The following is a 21,615-nucleotide window of genomic DNA, read 5'->3' as shown; positions in this document are numbered from 1 at the left end:
CCAGCGGCCATGGCTCACGGGCCCAGCCGCTCCACGGCATGTGGGATCCTCCCAGACCGGGGCGCGAACCCGGTTCCCCTGCATTGGCAGGCGGACGCGCAACCACTGCGCCACCAGGGAAGCCCTATCGCCTTTTATTAAAAGTCTATTTTGTCTGATATAAGTATAGCTACCACAGATTTCTTCTGGCTTTCATCTGCATGGAATATATTTTTCCACCCCTTGACTTTCAGTCTGTGTGTGTCCTTACACCTGAAGTGAGTCTCTTGTAGGCAGAGTACAGAGGGGTCTTGTTTTTTATTTGTTCATCTACTCTATTTCTTTTTATTGGAGAATTTAGTCCATTTAAATGTAAAGTAATTATTGATAGGTATGTACTTAATGCCACTTTGTTCATTATTTTGTAGTGTTTTGTAGTTTCTCTGTTCTTCTCTTGCTTTCTTCCTTTGTGGTTAAATGACCTTCTTTAGTGGTATGCTAATATTCCTTTCTCATTACCTTTTGTGTATCTACTATAGGTTTTGGCTTTATGGTTATCATGAGGCTTACAAATAACAACTTACATTTATAACAGTCTCTTTTAAGTTGATAACAACTTAAACACATTCCAAAGCTCTACATGTTTACTCTCCCCCTCAAAGTTTTATGTTCTTGATTTTACATTTTACATATTTTTATCATGTATATCCCTTAAATAATTATTGTAGTTAGTTGTTTTTACTATTTTTGTCTTTTAACCTTTGTATTAGCTTTATAAGTGATGAATTCACTACCTATACTACATATTTACATTTACCAGTGAGATTTATACTTTCATGTTTTCCTGTTACCAATTAGTGCCATTTCTTTTCAGCTTAAAGAAATCCCTTTAACATTTCTTTTAAGGCTGATTTAGTGGTGATGAACTCCTTTAGCTTTTGCTTATCTGCAAAATTCTTTTACCTCTTCTTCGATTCTGAATGATAACTTTGCCAGGTTGATAATTCTTGGTTGGAATTTTTTTTCTTTCAGCACTTTGAATACATATGCCACTCTCATCTGACCTGCAAAGTTTCCGCTGAAAAATCTGCTTAAGGTCTTTAGGGTGTTCCCTTGTACATAACAATTGTTTTTGTCTCGCTGCTTTTAAGAGTCTCTCCTTGTTTTCAAATTTTGGTATTTTAATTTTAATGTGTCGGTGTGGGGTTTTTGCGGTTCCTCTTATTTGGAGCTCTCTGGGGTTCCTGGATCTGGAGAACTGTTTTTACAGTTTAGGGAAGTTTTCCACTATTATTTCTTCAAATATGTTTTCAGACCCTTTCTCTTCTCCTTCTGGAACTCCTTATAATGTGAATGTTAGCACACTGCGTGTTGTCCCATAAATCCCTTAAGCTATCTTCACTTTTTTTTCATTCTTTTTCGTTTTTGCTGCTTTGATTTGGTGAGTTCCTGTGCCCTGTCTTTGAGTTCACTAGTCTTTTCTTCTGTCTCATGCTGTCTGCTGTTAAAATCTCCAATGTATTTTTCAGTTCAGTTATTGTACTCTTTAGCTTGGGGACTTCTGTTTGGAACTTTCTTATATTTTCCATATCTTTGTTGAAGTTCTCCATGTGTTCATCCATTCTTCTCCTGAGTTCGGCTAGCATCTTTATGACCATTACTTTGAACTCTTTATCAGGTAAATTACTTATCTCTGTTTCGTTAAGGATTTTTCCTAAGGTTTTATCTTGTTCTTTCTTGTTTCACACATATTCCTCTGTTTCTTCATTTTACTTGATTATCTATGTTGGTTTCTATGCATTAGATGAAACAGTCACCTCTCCAGTCTTGAAGGGCTGGCCTTGTGTAGGAGATGAACCTTACTGTTCAACCCTGCCCTAGTTCTTGGTTGTCTCTCAAACCTTTGTGATTATTCAAGCTGCCAATTTTATTTTTTATAGCTCCCAGTAGTTGAAGTTGGCCAGGACCAAATATTCTTTTTAATTTAAAATTTTCCCTATTTTTGAATCTTTTTTTTCATTTCATTGCATTTCAGGGAGAGTAGTTATGAAAACATACTTAACTGTCACTTCCCCCAGAAACTGCCACCCATTTGACTTATTATGCTGCATGGACTATGAATGCTGACACATGTTAATTCTAATGTTCTTGCAACTCCTCACAAACAGTACAATAGCACTAACAACACCAGAGAGTAAATCTGGGGAAAAGAGTTGTATGCTCCAACTGCATTTGACAATAATAGCTGTGCCAACATGGGTAATCATTCAAACATTCTGGGTGTATTTCCCTATAAGAGGGTTGACCTAGATAATCTATAAGGTCACTTTTGGTCTCAGCATTCTATTAATATGATTTTAGGTCACTTTGGTTTCTAACATTGTACTACCATGATTTTATTATAACAATATTCTATAAGATAATTTTATTGTTTAGGTTACTTTCTAATTTTCTGATAGTTAAACATCTCCCTCTAGTGGAAATTTTGTTTTAAAAAGTGTTTTTGAACACAGAAGGTTGCTATTTATTTATGACTACTTTTTTCTATCAGCCTCAGCCTCAACTATAAAAATCTGCTCAACACGTAAAATGGTAAAATTATTTTAGAAGGCAGTTTGATACTATCAATCAGAATTTACATGTAAATCTCCTTTAACTTGGCAATTCCACTAGAGATATAGTTCAAAAAATATACTTACCCAAGTAGGTCTAGAACATCTGACAGTTTACCAATAAATAATAAAAATCATAAAACTGGAAAGGTGCAGAGAGAAAGGGAGTATTCTTAACATAGCCTGGGACAGCATGCTCTTTTTGTAGCAAATTAGGTAAAACCAAGCAGTTGAAAATCACCTACATACTTTGAAATGTATATAATGACAACTTATGTCCCTTTAGAGATTCAGCAATTACTGTGTTCTACATCTTTCAAAGAATATAAATTGTTCCTCTCCTTAAATTTTTTTTTTTCCTGCATCCCCTAAAGCATGTGGGACAGAAACTGCTGGTAGTCCCCAATATTTGTATTTCTTTCTTGCTCCAATTTTTTCACTGGCTACATGGGCATGCATAATGAAGACTAAATTTCCAACCTCCCTTGCACTAATTTATTGGCCATTAGAATGTAGGTGAAAATGATGGGTGTTACAACTTCTGAGAAGTGTCCTTCAATGGAAAAGGTGAGCCCTGGTTTGCCCAGCCCTTTCCTGATGTCTGAAATGCTAAAGTGATAACTGCACCATGATTTGGAAGTCACATGGGTGATGGCAGAGCCTGATGATCATGAAACCACCATACTACCCCTTGAAAACATATCCTGCAATTTTGTTTAAGCAATAGAGAAATAAACTTCTAGTACTTTGAACCTTCCTTATTTTTAAGTTTTCTGTTATGTGCAGCTCAACTAATTCTAATTCATTCAGCATGTGAGCTAACAGTATAACTTTAGGCCAATACTAAATGGTTACAAAATTTTCAATCATGCTTTGGTGGTATGATCAGAATATTAGCTTAAAAGGTGAGGTCTGGACTGGTGCCACTACTGCCTGGTAGGAGGCAGGGAGCATGGCCACTATAGCAGGGGTAGCAGGTCCTGTATGGTAGGGCCCACATGGCTCTGGTCCTGTCTATGTGGCTTCATGGTGGCCACCCAGGACCATCAAGCTAAGCTACTGTGGGAGCTGCAGGGGCCCAGTGCCAGTTCATGCTGGGAATGCCTCTGGCCAGGTAATAGCCATTCTTAAGAAGCACGCTGCATTATAAAAAATGCCCCCAAACTGAAACCTCATCCTTGATCTAACTCATGATGTGATCAAATTACCACTTGATGCTTTTCTTCAGAGGCTTAAGGTGACCACAGTATGGAACTTCAACAAAATGAAATTAAAATATTCCAGTCTATTTTATCTCTCAGGCCAAAGCCCCACTAATGAGCACACTAATCAATCTTTGGCCACAACCTATCCTGGAATGTATAGCTCCACTGAGCAGCTTGTTCACCTAAACTTCAGAGGATGGTCTTTCTTTTTTCAGTTGGACTTGTGGACATCCTCCCAAGGATAAGCCTAATTTTGCTAGCAGTCTAGCGTCTCTCCAGATAAGTCAGGGAGTGACTACAAAAAAGGTGAATGCCAACAGCAGAAAAAGCCTGTAGGACCCCAAGGCTACTAGGATGCCCCTGAGCAGTTTCCTAGACAATGTATACACTGATAGTGCAGATGTTCTCAGACATGGAACTAGACCTCAGACCTCTGTCTCTGCCAACCCGACACAGATTATAGGCCTGGCCATTAATGGAGGCCAGAATGCAGGTAAGCATTCGGTATCTCACCACTCTGAGCTTAGGATCACATTAGCCATAAAGAAAGAAAAGGTAGTTGTCCAACTATGCATCCTTATGCAATGAGACAACATCCAGGAATTCCTGGGCCACACAAAGGAGAAGTCTGGAGTCCTGGCATGGGCTTTTCATCCTAAACGAGATCAACCCATTTGGGTCCATATTCTGTTTTAGTCTTCAGCAGATGATGCTTGAGGTCATGCAGAACTACAATATCATCTTGGTGACTCTGCATGGCTCCAAGGCCTGGTGCCAACCTGGGAACAGTTTACCTTCCCTAGGGACACTCATCACCCATGTCCATGACATCCTACTCAACCGGCTTTGGCAAAGCCACACTGTGGATGTTCTTGGTCACTTGACAGACTAAAGGGGGATACTCTGAGGTGGAAGCAAGCTGGAAACTCTGCCATCAGATGAGAGGCCTAGATATCCCTCAGTCAGTTCTCAGCCTGTCAGGGTCTGTGGTGACAAACAGGGACATAGACTGCAAAGAGTTCTCAAGAAGCAAAACCTCTAGCCCAGATACCTGGACCCAGTTACTCCTGACTAGTTGGGGACAGTTTCTGATATGTGACATCAACTCCTGTTGCATACAAAAAGGGACAACTTGAGGCTATTTCTGTGGCTGAGGATAAGCATGAGGAACCCAGTCACATGACTGCGAATGTAAGCAAGCAGCAGATCCATATGACTTGGTTGTGACAACTGGTCTACATCCACTTTAGTTATCTGATGAACTGGGGCCAAGGCAGCGTGCCTGCCCTTCCCTGTTCCTCTCCTCTACACATACTCCCTGTAGGCCCAAACTCATAAAACCAACAGGTTGAAATTGCCTTCTGCTATCAAAGCATGTGCCCAGAATTGATCATTTCTCAAAATTATGCCTGGATCCCATTCTTCTTGGAGCCAGACTTTGAAGATGTCTGAGTCTTGTTTTGCCCTATCCTGGCCAGGGGCTGCACGTTAATATTCTGTCTGCTTTCTGATTTTATGTGAAAATCCTAACCAAGAGTATCTTCCTCCTATGTTGTGTCTCAGCAGTCCTGTATAACTTGCTGGCATAACCGTGAACCACCTTGAAGTCTAACCCTCCAGCCCTGAGCAGCCTTCAGATTGTAGTGATCCCACATGGCCACAAATATAGGAGAGGCCCTGAGCAAGAACACCAACTGTGCTGCTCCCAAATACCTGACCCACAGAAAATGGTGAGATAATAAATGTGTTTTGTTGGTTTAAGCTGTTAAATTTGGGAGAAAATGTTAAGCAGCCATAGATAACTAATAGATAATAGATGACTGAGATATCAGCTGACGACTGAGGGCATCCAAGACTGTTCCCATGACCTCGGGGCTTGCACTGGAAGCCCAGGAACATCTTACTACCTGTCCTCCAATAAAGCACTATGCTCTCAGCAACAATCCTACTGTACGCAGTTGCTGGGGTATTCATACTTAAAAATTTTTTTAATGGTACCACTTTGCACAAATGTGCTACGAGGGGGCCCTAGCTCAAGAACGTCTCCTCAACTCAGCCACTGCTGAAGACTGGGGTGTGGGAGCTTTTATTTCATAGCAGCAGAATCTGTGTTATCTATCACAATGTATTCTTAATTTACCTGGATTTCCAGAAGCTGAAATTCAAGTTGAAACGTAATCATGTGGCAATTTCCTGATAATCTGTGTCTCTGAAGAACTTTCTTTATACCTGTAAATCAGAAAAATAAATATTTTTGTTTGCAAATAACAATTTCCTTTAAATATCTATTATTTAATTTTGTGTGGATACCTATAATATAAGTGGGTGTATGTGTGAGAGTGTATTTGCATTGAAAATACCTGGAAGAATGTGCACCAAATTGATTGCCTTTGCAAAATAAGATTAAAGACAACTTGTACTTTCTAGTTATCAATTATACCAAAGATTAAGGTAAGAAACAGAAATATGCTAGTATGACCCTAGACAAATTTGAATCATGATAACTGTTAGATATTTTTCATTTTTTCAACATTATCTGCTTCTAGTTAGACAATAAATTAAATCCATGTATTTACCTCAGTTAACTCTTAAAACTTTACTAAAATGATAGCAAAAGTATTTTTTTAGGTATAACATGAATACACTCAAATGCATAAAATGCCCTATTCTTAAGTATACAGCATGATTTATATATATATATACATATACATATATATGTATAAATGTATATATATATACATATATATATATTTACAACTGTTTCCCATGTAACCACCACTAAGATCAAGATACAGAAAGTTTAAAGTACCCCATAATGTTCCCTCATGCCCTTTCCAGGCTATACACTATGTCCCCCGCAAGAGATAACCATTATTCTGACTTTATTACCATCTACTTGTGCTAATGAAGGTATTTTTAAACGGGCACAATTCTTTTTTAATTTTTATTTTCATCTAGTTTTTTTTTAAAGAAATTGGTAGAGTTTCATTTTTTTTTTTTTTTTTTTTTTGCGGTACGCAGGCTTCTCACTGTTGTGGCCTCTCCCGTTGCGGAGCACGGGCTCCGGACGCGCAGGCTCAGCGGCCATGGCTCACGGGCCTAGCTGCTCCGCGGCATGTGGGATCTTCCCGGACCGGGGCACGAACCCGTGTCCCCTGCATCGGCAGGTGGACTCTCAACCACTGCGCCACCAGGGAAGCCCTTTTTTAAAACAATTTTATTTATTTTTGGTTGTGTTGGGTCTTCGTTGCTGCGCATGGGCTTTCTCCAGTTGTGGTGAGTGGGGGCTACTCTTCGTTGCAGTGCGAGGGCTCCTCATTGTGGTGGCTTCTCTTGCTGCAGATCATGGGCTCTAGCATGCAGGCTCCAGTAGTTGCAGCACACAGGCTCAGTAGTTGTGGCATGTGAGTGCTAGAACGCGCGGGCTTCAGTAGTTGAGGCACATGGGCTCAGTAGTTGAGGCATGCGGGCTCTAGGCGAGTGGGCTTCAGTAGTTGTGGCACGTGGGCTCAGTAGTTGTGGCTCGCGGGCTCTAGAGCGCAGGCTCAGTAGTTGTGGCACATGGACTTAGCTGCTCCACAGCATGTGGGATCTTCCGGGACCAGGGCTCAAACCCGTGTCCCATGCACTGGCAAGCAGATTTTTAAGCACTGCACCACCAGGGAAGTCCCCACAATTCTCTTTTTTTAAAAACCGAAGTATAGTTGCTGTACAATACATATACATTACACGTGGACAATATACTGATTCACAATTTTTAAAGGTTATATTCCATTTATAGTTATTATAAAATGTTGGCTATATTCCCCATGTTGTATAATATATCCTCGTAGCTTGTTTTATATCTAATAGTCTGTACCTCTTAATCTACCCCTATATTGCCCCTTCCCCCAGAAGGGCACAATTTTACAGGGATAAAGAGAAAAAGATGAGAGTAACCTAATTTTAGAAGCTAAAAATCAGATGGATAAGCTAGATATTACACGAAAAAGTGGAACTAACCTGGCAGATCCAGGAAAATTAAAACCTAAGCCAGCAATGGGGAAAGCTCAGAATCAAGCCCATTCAAAGGCATTCTGAATGGGCACCACCAAGTACCTCTACAGATGGGGTAAACCTGGGGCTCAAAATAGAAAGACTGAGATTTTTGTACAGTAAAATCTCACTCTCCATATTCTCTGTATTCCATCTATTCCTTTCAAGTACGTGAAGTGTCTAAATTTCATTTCTACATGTAATTCAAAGTTTCACTGAGGTGAGCTGCCCACCACCTTCTGAGGGTCACTCTTCCTCTCCCTGGTCATGAGGGTTATTTTAGTGGAAAAATCATGAAGCATTTCCTAAAGTGATTCCTTCTTCTAAACCAAGTTCCCAACATCCAATCGCACAGCTGAATTAGCTTCCCCTTACTTGTTAGTGCATCAGAGATCCTTGGTAATAAAACGTAAGTCATTGGGACCAGAAACCCTCCTCTGCCAAATGGTCCAGCTCTTGAAATATTTATCTTGGCCACAAGCAGAGCACCACAGATGACACAGCTCTCATGTCAGTAGTGAACAACAGCTAAGATTTACAAATTAATGCTGCTACTGTTCTTAAAATCGCTTATGGCTGTTACTTGACTATTAAATTACTTAATGACAGACTGTGTCTTCTTTAATATGTACCTCAGGCAGCTTTTAATAGTATTACACACACTGTGATATTGAATAGACACTTGACAAAACAAGTTTACCACAACCACACATTCAAATCGTTATCTTGCAGAATTTTAATTCAATGATAAGACAACCAATTTCCTATGTATAGTAAGGTAAACTTCAATACCACTTCTAGATTTAAATTAATGCTTACTCTGGAAATTCCCTGGATGCGTAGTGGTTAAGACTCAGCACTTTCACTGCCGTGGGCCCAGGTTCAATCCCTGGTTGGGAAACTAAGATGCCACACAGTGCAGCCAAAAAAAAAAAAAAGCAAAAGAAACTAATGCTTACTCTTTTCTGTCATCTCAGTGCTCGTTAGGTCCTCTGTCTTTTTGGAGTAATGTCTTATACTGATGCCAGTAAGCGTACTTAGAAACTGAAGTTCTGATTCTAAATGTCCAAGATGACTTCTCAGATCCTTTGACAATTCCCATCCTTCAGAATCTGCTTGGTATATGTCTCGAAATGATTTTCTAAAAAGCAAATACCACAAATAATTACTTCAATTAAGAAACCACTAACAAGTGTTTCAACTAATATCTATAAATTTCTTCAAACCATTCCCATTTTATCCTTCTTACTCTCTTCCCATTAAAACTAGTAAGATTTTTCTTAAAACCAGTGAGATTTTTTTTAAACCAATGTGGCTACTAACACTGCAATCATTAATCTCAATATAAAACAAACCTAACCAAGTTATAATACCATTTTCCTACATATTAGAAACAGCTATAAATTACAACAGGAGTACTTTGTAAAATTAAAATGTCTGTTTAGGCTGGAATATTTAAAGTGTTCCAACCTAAATTCCTGATATCCCAAGACGCCTCAAACTATTTTAAAAGATATGATGAACCTAAAAACAAAATAAATCAGCTAGCTTCAACTTCTAAAACAAGTGAAGTATCACAAAGCATTTTATACTAAGAAAGAGATTCTTGCGAAATTGAAGAGTATAGAGGTAAAAATTCCAAACGAATAACGAATAGCATAATCTCTAAACAACACTGTAATCAGATATTCTGCACTGAAACATATAGCTCTGTTTTCCTTGAAAAAGTAAAATTTCAGCAAATAATCGCATTAAATGATATTTTATTTTTTGTAATCCTTTATTGCCATCATGCTATCAGCCACATTCTACACTGCTGACTTCCACTATCTTAAACATGCTTTCCTTTCCTTCTGGGGCATGATTATCCTGATTCTCATTTTACATCTTGGGTCTTCCACTGTCCCTGCTTTTTGTCTCCCGTGTTAGAAGAAAACCCTAACACTCTTGCCTCTGCTCTTCTGAATATGCATTCTCTCATTCCAGAAGAATATTTGATGATTAATCTCAGCTCTTTTATGCCAGTAACTCCTAAAACACACCTTTAATCATCTCTCTTCTTCCTGCAAGGTAGATTTAACTTGATAAAGCATCAAATGTTTTCTCCTTCAAATTAGTTTTTCCTTCAAATTTCCTTACTCTTGTTAATGATAAAATCTGTCCCCTGCTATAGCAGGTTCCATTTTTTTTTTTTTTTTTTTTTTCGGTACGCGGGCCTCTCACTGCTGTGGCCTCTCCCATTGCGGAGCACAGGCTCCGGATGCGCAGGCCCAGTGGCTATGGCTCACGGGCCCAGCTGCGCCGCGGCATGTGGGATCTTCCCGGACCGGGGCACGAACCCACGTCCCCTGCATCGGCAGGCGGACTCTCAACCACTGCGCCACCAGGGAAGCCCAGGTTCCAGTTTTTGAGGGTCACCCTTGCTCTATTACTCCTCTCACATCTGGATCTGAGGTCATCTTTTCTGCTTCCCCACATAACTATCCCTCCTTTTCTAATCCCACTACATTAGCCTATGTTCTTATGACCATATACCATGTCTATAAAGAATAACCTAACTGTATCTTCACACTCATATTTCAAAACTTGTATAAAGCCTGTATAAATTTTTTAAATTTTGTTTTAATGCTAATTTAAAATATCACTATAAGTATATTCTATGTCATCTGAGAGACTACAACATGCTCTTTTGTATTTGCTGTTTGAAAATTAAATAGATAAAGCTAATGAAAAAAAGAACAGAGGTAATCTTTATATAAATGAGTTCCTTCCAAGTGAATACTAAACAATGACACAGCAAACTACAGATGAAAATTTCAAGGTATTTCCAACAGAGCAAACTGATAAGAGAACTAAGTAAACACATTAAAGGATAGATATACAGAACTCAAGAAAGAACTTGTGGCTGAGAAATGGAAAAATGGGAGTTATTGTTTACTGGGTACAAAGTTTCTCTGTGGGACAATGAAATCATTTTAGAGATGAATAATGATGTGATGGTTGCACAACAATGTGAACTAAACTATATAATTTAAAAGGGTTAAAATGGTAAGTTTTATGTTATGTACATATTACCACCAAATAAAAAGATAACCTGCATATTCTCATTCATAGCAGTAATTTACTTTGAGCAAAACATCATTGGTCCATTACAATTAATGATGCTATTCTGAATGAACTAGGGATATGCGTTTTATGGTTTTGTAGTTTTATTTATTATTTGCAAATTTGTCTTAGTAGCATATATTTTTTTGCCCCAAATTAGATGTTCACAGGAAGATTTTTTTCTTTTAAAGCAAATCTACACAAGACTTGAGTTTAAAACTCAATGATCTAGGATTCTATGAAGATGGCAGAGTAGGAAGCACCAGGAAACTATCTCCCAAACTAGGAAGTAATTGCAGTGGCAGAATCTGTCTGATATAACTTTTTTGGAACTCTGGAGACTGCTGAAGGCTTGCAACTTCATGGAGAAGGCTTAAATGTACATTACAGTAAATTGTGGGCAATTTCAGCTCTTAGCACAGTAGTAGCTACCCACGCCCCCTCCAACAACATGGCAGGCAGCTGTGCACATGTTCTTGGAGCCACCTGCACACAGCTTAGGGGAGCAAGAGTGGGCAAAAAGGACTCTGTCCCCCAAATATTGAGTATCTGTGCTCCAGTTGCTGATTGCGGCTGCTGATCACAGAGATGCAGACAAAGAGGAGGGTAGTCACTGCTGCAAGTCCCTACCCTCTGGCTGAGGTAGCATTAAGGATATTTAAAGAGCTGTCACTTTTTGTTTTCCACCATCATTTTTGCCTTTTCCTTTTCAGGAGTCAGACATTAAAGACTAGGACATGAAAAATCAAACTAAATATGTGGGAAAAATTAGAAAATGATTGCACATACCCAAGTAAAAGCTCAGAAAAGACATAATTAGACATTAAGTTTACACTTCAGGCTGATCCTCAGCACACAGACAGCCTACAACAACAACAACAAAACAATCTAAAACAATTTTAAAAAGTGCAAACACTGGGGAAGAGGGGGGAGAATCTGATTTCCAGAGTTACCACATTATTAAATTAAAATGTCCAGTGTTCAACAAAATATCACAAGGCATACAAAAAACAGAAAAGCATGGCCCATTCAAAGAAAAAAAAATATTCGAAAGAATCTGTCCCTGAAAAAGACTTAATGGCAGATATATCAGACAAAGACTTTAAAACAGAAGCCTTAAAGATGCTCAAAGAAATAAAGGACGATGTGGAGAAAGTTAAGAAGACGATGTGTGAACAAAATGGAAACATCAGTATAAAGACAGAAAACCGGGCTTCCCTGGTGGCGCAGTGGAGAGTCCGCCTGCCGATGAAGGGGACGCAGGTTCGTGTCCCAGTCCAGGAAGATCCCACATGCCATGGAGCAGCTGGGCCCATGAGCCATGGCCGCTGAGCCTGTGCGTCCGGAGCCTATGCTCCGCAACGGGAGAGGCCACAGCAGTGAGAGGCCCGCGTACCGCAAAAAAAAAAAAAAAAAGACAGAAAACCAAAAAGAAATTCTGGACCTGAAAAGTACAATAACTAAAATGAAAAATTCACCAGAGGAATTCAAAGGCAGATTCAGACAGAATAATGAATCAGTGAACTTGAAGATAAGACACTGGAAATGGAGACTGAGGAACAGAAGGAAAAAACACTGAAGAAAAGCAAACAGAGCCTAAGGGACCAGTGGGACACACCACAAGGACCAGCGTATGCATTGTGGGAGTACCAGTAGGAAAAGCAAGAGGAAAAGGGGAAGAGAAACTATTTCAAGAAATAATGGTAAAGGGCTTCCCTGCGGGGGGCGCAGTGGTTAAGAATCCACCTGCCAATGCAGGGGACACAAGTTTGAGCCCTGGTCCGGGAGGATCCTACATGCTGCGGAGCAACTAAGCCCACATGCCACAACTACTGAGCCTGCACTCTAGAGCCTGCGAGCCACAAATACTGAGCCCACATACCACAACTACTGAAGCCTGCGCACCTAGAGCCCATGCTCTGCAACAAGAGAAGTCACTGCAATAAGAAGCCCATGCACTGCAACAAAGAATAGCTCCTGCTCGCCACAACTAGAGAAAACCTGCATGCAGCAACAAAGACTCAATGTAGCCAAAAATTAAAAAAAAAAAAAAAAAAAAAAGAAATAATGGTAAAAAGTGTCCCAAACTTGATGAGAGACATGAATGCTAACATTCAAGAAGCTCAACTAACTCTAAATAAGATGAACTCAAAGAGGGTCACAATGAGACATAATCAAATTTTCAAAAACCAAGGGTAAAGAGAGATTTTGAAAGCAGCAAGAGAAAAGCAAATCATCACATACAATGGATCCTCAATAATATAAGAGCAGATTCCTCATCAGAAGTTTTGGAGGCCAGAAAACAGTGGGCCAATATATTCAAAGTGCTAAAAGAAGAAAACCATCAACCAACAATCCTTCTGGCAAAATTTTCTTTCAAAAGTGAGGAAGTGGGACTTCCCTGGTGGCCCAATGGCTAAGACTCTGAGCTCCCAATGCAGGGGGCCTGGGTTTGATCCCTGGTCAGGGAACTAGATCCCACATGCTGCAAATAAGAGTTCACGTGCTGCAAATAAGATTTCACATGCTGCAACTAAAGATCCTGTGTTCCGCAACTAAGACCCGGTGCAGCCGAATAAATAAATATTAAAAAAAAAAAAAAGTGAGGAAGAAATCAACACATTTTCAAAGAAACAAAAGCTGAGGAAGCTTGTTACCACTAGACATGACCTCCAAGAAATGCTCAAGGCAGTCCTGTAAAGTAAAATAAAAGTACACTAGACAGTAACATGAAGCCATGTGGAGAAATAAAGATCTCAATAAAATTAGTATATGGGCATATAAAATCTACTAGTATTGTAACAATGGCTTATAACTGAACTTCTTTTCCTACATGATTTAACATTTTAAAAAATTATTAAAGGTACTATGAGTATAACTTTCATCTGTAACTCCAAATCATGTTTTCTACAAAATTTAAGAGATGAATGCATTTAAAAGAATTATTAGTTTATGTTCAGGGGGTCACAAAAGTATTAAGATGTAATTCTGTAACATAAAAAAACAAAAACAGTGGGGATGGAGCTGTAAACAGGCAGAATTTTTGTATGTTATTGAAATGAGGTGGGTATAAATTCAAATTAAGAGTGTTGTAACTTTAGCATATTATTTATAATCCCTGATAACCACAAAGAAAATAGCTAAAGAATATATATCAAAGCAAATGAGAAAGAAATTTTAGCACTTCTCAAAAGACAGAAATACAGGAAATGAGGGACAAAAGAGCTTAAGGGCACACACACAAAAAACAAAGAGCAAAATGACAGAAATAAATCTCTCCGTATAAGTACTTATTTAAATGTAAAGGGGTTAAATCCTCCAAACAAAACACTGAGTTTGGAAGAACTGATAAAACCACAGGCTTCAACCATATGCTGTCTATAAGAGAACCACTTCAGATACAAAGACTAAAAGTGAAAGGATGGAAAAAGATACTCCATGCAAAAAGGAACAGAAAGAGAGCAGGACTGGGGATACTAATATCAAACAAAATAGACTTTAAGTCAAAAGAGGTTATAAGAGACAAAGAAAAATATATATATATATTAATGAAAGGTTCAATACAGCAAGACATAAAAATTATAAACATTTACAAACCTAATGACAGATATCAAAATACAGTTTTCCTTCAGTATCTGTAGGGTACTGGTTCCTTGACTCACCACAAATACCAAAATCCATGGATGCAGAACTATGGATATGAAACCTGCAGATACAGAGCTGACTATATTTCAAAGCAAAAACTGAGACAGTTGAAGGGAGAAATAGCTCTACGTTCAAAGTGGGTACATAAGAGGATCATGAATTCACCTCCTCCCATCGTCACACCAAATCTACACCTACATATGAAACAATTTTCTCTGAAAGAAACCCAAAAACTAGCTGAGCAACTCCTACACATCAGGCAAATGAGAAAAAGCCTATGTTGAAATGGATAGTAGAGGCTGAGACACAATCCACATAAAAGCCACCTGTTGCACGGCAACCCACAATCAAGAGGGACTAACAACCCCAACCTGCTCCCTGAGGAGTGAAAGGTGTGAACACCACAGCTGGCACCCCAAATTTTCAGACCAGCACCTGAGAGGCAAGCCCCTAAAATATCTAGCTTTGAAAGCCAACAAGCCTTGTGTCCATGAGATTCACAAGGCTAAAGGGCAGCGGTCTCCAACCTTTTTGGCACCAGGGACCAGTTTCACAGAAGACAATTTTTTCACAGACCGGCGGGGGTGGGGGATGGTTTTGGGAGGATTCAAGCACATTACATTTATTGTGCACTTTATTTCTATTATTATTACATTGTAATATATAATGAAATAATTATACAAGTTACCATAATGCTCATAGGAAGCAGAGCTCAGACGGTAATGTGAGCTGTGGGGAGCAGCTGTAAATACAGATGAAGCTTCACTCACTCTGCCACCACTCACCTCCTGCTGTGCAGCCCGGTTCCTAACAGGCCACAGACCGGTAGTGGTCCGTGGCCCAGGGGTTGGGGATCCCCACTATAGGGAACCGAAAAACAGTTCTTAAAGGGCTCATGCATGCAGACTCACCTACCCCAGAGCCCAGCACAGAGGCAGCCAACAAAAAAAGCAATCAGTGTTTCTGTTTAAGAGGCCTACTTCCTTACCTTAAAGCTTTGGCCTGAAGACTTCTAATTTAACATCATACAAGAGCCTACTTAAATACCTCCAAAGAAAGAGGCCAGAGCATCATCTTTGTACTCTCTCTCTGTCTTACTCCATATCACCAGTATCTCCTGGAAAGGAGTTTGTGCACTCTGTGGAACCCTGATTTTTGTGGCTGCTGCCCAGTTGGACAACTCTTATTCACTGGGCTCTGTCAGTCAACAGAACTTACAGCAGAACTTATTGTGGGTCCCATAGCACTGTAACAAAAGGAGAAATAGTTCTTAAATGACTAATGGCCCCAGGGCACAGTGGAGATATAGCAGACTAAAATGCACTCCTAATCTTAATGTGAAAGAGGCAAATAAGCTTATCTTCAGAACTGGAGCCTGAGTGGCAGGCTTATCATTAAACACACAGTCAGGGCCCAATTACAATCCTCTGAAGAGATTGAGGAGGCCAGAGGATGCTACCCTTCATGCTTTCCACCTGACCAGGCCCCAAGCTATCAGTGTCTCCAAGACAGGGGCTTGTGCACCCCAACTGTTGTGAATGCTGTCCAGAGGACACATCCCTTTATAGCCTGGCTCTGGTGGCCAGCAGGGCTTATGTTCATGAGTTCGAAAGAAAAGTTACAAACGAAGAAACACTTCTTACCCGGCTATTACCAGGGCTCAGGGGAGAGGGAGCAGTCTTCCCTGAAAGAGGTATATTTTCGTACTTTAAAAGCTCCTCCCTGAGCTTCTTCTTGCCAATCAGCCTGAATCTACCTGCTGTCTGAGAACCTCCCCTTTGCGACACTGACAAGTCTTGAGGTACCCTCAACTACTCGGAGCAGCTAAAAATAAATAGGCTGCTTGGACAACACCAAGGTTTGAGAGAAAACCAAGACAGAGTTGAACAATAAAGTTCATCTACTACACGAGGTCACTCTTCCAAGACTGCAAGAGAGGGCTGTTTTATCTAATACCAACAGAGAGTCAAGAAAATGAAGAAACACAGGAATATGTTTCAAATGAAAGGACAAGATAAAGCCTCAAGAAAAGATCTTAATCAAATGGAAGTAAGTGATTTACCTTATAAGCAGTTCAAAATAATGATCATAAAGATGCTCACAGAGCTCAGGAGAACAATGGATAAACAAAATGAGAATTTCAACAAAGAGAGAGAAACTATAAGAAAATACCAAGTAGGGGTCATAGACCTGAAGACTACAATAACTAAACTGAAAAATTCAATAGAGGGGTTCAACATCAGACTAGATAAAGCAGTAAAAAGGATCAGTGAACTTGAAATTATGGCAATATAAGTTATCCAATCAGAACAGCAGAAAGAAAAAAGAATGAAAAAAAAAGCTAAAATAGCTTAAAAGACTTATGGGGTGGGCTTCCCTGGTGGCGCAGTGGTTGAGAATCCGCCTGCCAATGCAGGGAACATGGGTTCGTGCCCCGGTCCGGGAAGATCCCACATGCCGCGGAGCGGCTGGGCCCGTGAGCCATGGCCGCTGAGCCTGCGCGTCCGGAGCCTGTGCTCCACAACAGGAGAGGCCACAACAGTGAGAGGCCCGCGTACCACAAAAAAACAAAAAAAGACGTATGGGGCAACAACAAACGGACCAGCTTTCAAATTATAGGGGTCCTTGAAGGAGAGGAGAGAAAGGGGCAGAAAACTTATTTGAAGAAATAATTGCAGGAAACTTTCCTAACCTGGGGAAAGAAACAGACATCAGATCTAGGAAGCATAGAGAGTACCAAATAAGAGGAACCTAAAGAGACCCACATCAGACCCATTAAAATTAAAATATCAAAAGGTAAAGACAAGGAGAGATTCTTAAAAGCAGCAAGGGAAAAACAACTTGTTATGTACCAGGGAACCCCAAAAGACCATCAGAGTTTTCAGCAGAAACTCTACAGGCCAGAAGGAAGTGGAATGATATATCCAAAGGCTGACAGACAAAAACTGCCAACCAATAATACCCTACTGGCAGAGTGGTCCTTCAGAATTAAAGCAGAGATAGTTTTCCAGACAACCAAAAGCTAAAGGAGTTCATCACCACCAGATAGGCCTTACAAGAAATGTTAAAAGAACTTCTCTGACACAAAAGGTCAATAAGTAGAAGCAGGAAACAAGAAAGTATAGTTCTCACTGGTAAAGGTAAATATATAGAAGAATTCAGAATAATCTAATGGTGCAATGGTGGTAGGTTAATCACCTAAAAGCTAATATGAAGGTTGAAAAACAAAAGTAGTAAAAATAATGATAAATACAACAATTTGTTATGGTATACACAATATAAGAAGACCTAAATTGTAACATCAAAAACATAAAACATTATGGGAGTAAAAATGCAGAGATTTAGAATGTGTTAGAACTTAAGTTATTGTCAACTTAAAACAGACAGTTATAAACATGTTTTATGTAACCCTCATGGTACCCACAGAGCAAAAAGCTACAGTAGACACAAAAAAGATAGAAAGGAATCTAAGCATACCACTACAGAAAATCACCAAATCACAAAAGGAGAGAGCTAGAGGTGAAGAAATGAGCAATGGAATTACAAAACTTCCAGAAAATAAAATGGCAATAAGCACACACCTATCATAAATTACTTTAAATACAAATGGACTAAATTCTTCAATCAAAAAGCACAGAGTGACTGACTAGATTTAAAAACCAACAACAGACCCATCATGCTGCTTACAAGATACTCACTTCAGATGTAAGGACATACACACTGAAAGTGAAGGGATGGAAAAGGATATTCCATCCAAATGGAAACTAAAAGAAAACTAAAGTAGCATATTTATACCAGGAAAAAAAAGGCTTTAAGACAAAGTTGTAATAAGAGACAAAGGTGGTCATTATATAGTGATAAAGGAGTTAATACAACAAGAGGACACACTGGTAAATATTTATGCACCCAATATAGGAGCACCTAAATATATAAAACAATATTAACAGACCTTAAAAAGAGAAATAGACAGCAATACAATAGTGGGGGATTTTAGCACACTACTTACATCAACATGTAGATCATCCAGAGAGAATATCAACAAAAAAACATTGGTCTTAAATGACACATTTAGACCCTAAGAACTTAACAGGCATATACAGAATATTCCACTCAAAAGAAAGACTACACATTCTTCCCAAGCACACAAGGAACATTCTCCAGGATAGGTCATATGTCAAGCCACAAAACAAGTCTTAATAAATTTAAGAAGACTGAAATTATATCAAGCATCTTTTCCAACCACAATGATATTATATTAGAAATCAGTTACAAGAAAACTAGAAAATTCACAAATATTTGGAGATTAAACAACATCCTACTGACATGACTGAATGACTCAAAAGAAAAATCAAAAGAGAAGTAAAAAAATACCATGAGACAAGTGAAAACAGAAATAAAACACACCAAACTATGGGCTGTAGCAAAAGTCATTCTCAGAGGGAAGTTCATAGCAATAATAAGCAGTAACAAAAACTCTCAAATAAAAAACAAATGAAGCCCAAAGTTAGTAGAGGGAAATATCAAAGGGCAGAGGAGGAAAAGAATGAAATACAGCCTAAAAAGGTGATATAAAAGATCAAGGAAACCAAGAGCTGGTTAGTCAAAAAGTAAACAAAATAGACAAAACTTTAGCTAGAATAATCAAAAAAAGAGAGAGAGAGAGAGAGAAGACACAAATAAAATCAAAATGAAAGAAGAGACATTACAACTGACACCACAGAAATACAAAGGAAACCACTCACTTACATCATAAGAAAGTATGAAAAATTATATGCTAACAAACTGGACAATCCAGAAAAAACAGAAAAACTTCTAGAAACATAGAACAAGACTGAATCATGAAAAAACAGAAAAACTGAACAAACAATTAATAATAAGGAAATTGAATTAGTGTGTAAAATCCTGGCTACAAATAAAAGTCCAGGACCAGATGGCTTCACTAGTGAATTCTACCAAATATTTAAAGAAACAAACCAATCCTTCTCAAACTGTTCCAAAAAACAGAAGAGAGGGAAAATTTACACAATCATCTTATGAGGCCTTTACCCTGATACCAAACTCAGACATGAACACTACAACAAAAGAAAATTACAAGGCCAATATCCGTGATGAACATAAACATAAGTCCTCAACAAACCATTAGTAAAGCTAATTCAGCAATACGTTAAGCAACATACACCAGGAACAACTGGGATTTAGTCCAGGAATGCAAGAATGGTTCAAATCTGCAAATCAGTGTGATACACCCCATTAACAGAATAAAAGATAAAAACCATGTGATCATCTCAATAGATGCAGAAAAATGTCTGACAAAATTCAACATCCATTTATGATCAAAACTCTTAACAAGGAGGAGAGGGCCGGGAAGATGGCGGAAGAGAAAGCGCAGAGATCACCTTCGTCCCCACAGATACATCAGAAATACATCTACACCTGGAACTGCTCCTATAGAACACCCACTGAACGCTGGCAGAAGACCTCAGACCTCCCAAAAGGCAAGAAACTCCCCCACGTACCTAGGTAGGGCAAAAGAAAAAATAATAAACAGAGATAAAAGAATAGGGACGGGACCTGAACCAGTGGGAGGGAACTGTGAAGGAGGAAAGGTTTCCACACATTAGGAAGCCCCTTCGCGGGCAGAAACTGCAGGTGGCAGAGGCGGGAAGATTCAGAGCCGTGGAGGAGAGCACAGCAACAGGGGTGTGGAGGGCAAAGCGGAGAGATTCCCGCACAGAGGATAGGTGTGGACCAGCACTCACCAGCCCGAGAGGCTTGTCTGCTCACCCGCCGGGGTGGGTGGGGGCTGGGAGCTGAGCTGAGGCTCGGGCTATAGTCGGATCCCAGGGAAAGAACTGGGGTTGGCAGCGTGAACACAGCCTGAAGGGGTTAGTGCACCACGGCTAACCGGGAGGGAGTCCGGGAAAAAGTCTGGACCTACCGAAGAGGCAAGAGACTTTTTCTTACCTCTTTGTTTCCTGGTGCGCGAGGAGAGGGGATTAACAGTGCTGCTTAAAGGAGCTCCAGAGACGGGCGAAAGCCGCGGCTAACAGCGCGGACGCCAGAGACGGGCATGAGATGCTAAGGCTGCTGCTGCCGCCACCAAGAAGCCTCTGTGCGAGCACAGGTCACTATCCATACCTCCCCTCACAGGAGCCTGTGCAGCACGCCACTGCCAGGGTCCAGTGATCCAGGGACTACTTCCCCAGGAGAACGCAAGGCGCTCCTCAGTCTGGTGCAACGTCATGCCGGCCTCTGCAGCTGCAGGCTCGCCCTGCACTTGGTGCCCCTCCCTCCCCCGTGCCTGAGTGAGCCAGAGCCCCCGAATCAGCTGCTCCTTTAACCCCATCCTGTCTGAGCAAAGAACAGATGCCCTCAGGCGACCTACATGCAGAGGCGGAGCCAAATCCAAAGCTGAACCCCGGGAGCTGTGCAAACAAAGAAGAGAAAGGGAAATTTCTCCCAGCAGCCTCAGGAGCAGTGGATTAAATCTCCACAATCAACTTGATGGACCCTGCATCTGTGGAATACCTGAATAGACAACGAATCATCCCAAATTGAGGAGGTGGACTTTGAGAGCAAGATATATTATTTTTTCCCATTAACGTCTTTTTGTGAGTGTGTATGCTTTTTGTGAGTGTGTATGCTTCTGTGTGAGATTCTGTCTGTATAGCTTTGATTTCACCATTTTTCCTAGGGTTCTTTCTGTCTGTCCGTTTTTTTTCTACTTAAAAAAAATTTTTTTCTTAATAATTACTTTATATTTTAATAACTTTATTTTATTTTATCTTACTTTATTTTATCTTCTTTCTTCCTCTCTTTCTTTCTACTTTTTCTCCCTTTTATTCTGCGCTGTGTGAATGAAAGGCTCTTGGTGATCCAGCCAGGAGTCAGTGCTGTGCCTCTGAGGTAGGAGAGCCAACTTCAGGACACTGATCCACAACAGACCTCCCAGATCCACGAAATATCAAACGACGAAAATCTCTCAGAGATCTCCATCTCAACACCAAGACCCAGCTTCACTCAACAACCAGCAA

General features: G+C 40.0%; 1 protein-coding gene across 3 annotated transcripts in view; it reads right to left on the bottom strand.

Annotated features, from left to right (window-relative positions):
- CENPP (centromere protein P) overlaps positions 1-21,615 on the bottom strand; it is a 242,670-nt gene that overhangs the window by 197,501 nt on the left and 23,554 nt on the right. For all 3 annotated transcript variants that reach the window (XM_007111296.4, XM_007111297.4, XM_055087290.1), the window contains exons 2-3: positions 8,791-8,972; positions 5,937-6,025 (exon numbers count right to left, since the gene is read on the bottom strand). In XM_007111296.4, coding sequence (XP_007111358.1) covers positions 5,937-6,025; positions 8,791-8,972 — 271 coding nt within the window. The remainder of the gene's footprint in view (positions 1-5,936; positions 6,026-8,790; positions 8,973-21,615) is intronic.

Source organism: Physeter macrocephalus, chromosome 9, assembly GCF_002837175.3.
Source record: "Physeter macrocephalus isolate SW-GA chromosome 9, ASM283717v5, whole genome shotgun sequence".
NCBI classification, from domain to species: Eukaryota; Metazoa; Chordata; class Mammalia; order Artiodactyla; family Physeteridae; genus Physeter; species Physeter macrocephalus.
This window is presented reverse-complemented; position numbering and strand designations above follow the sequence as displayed.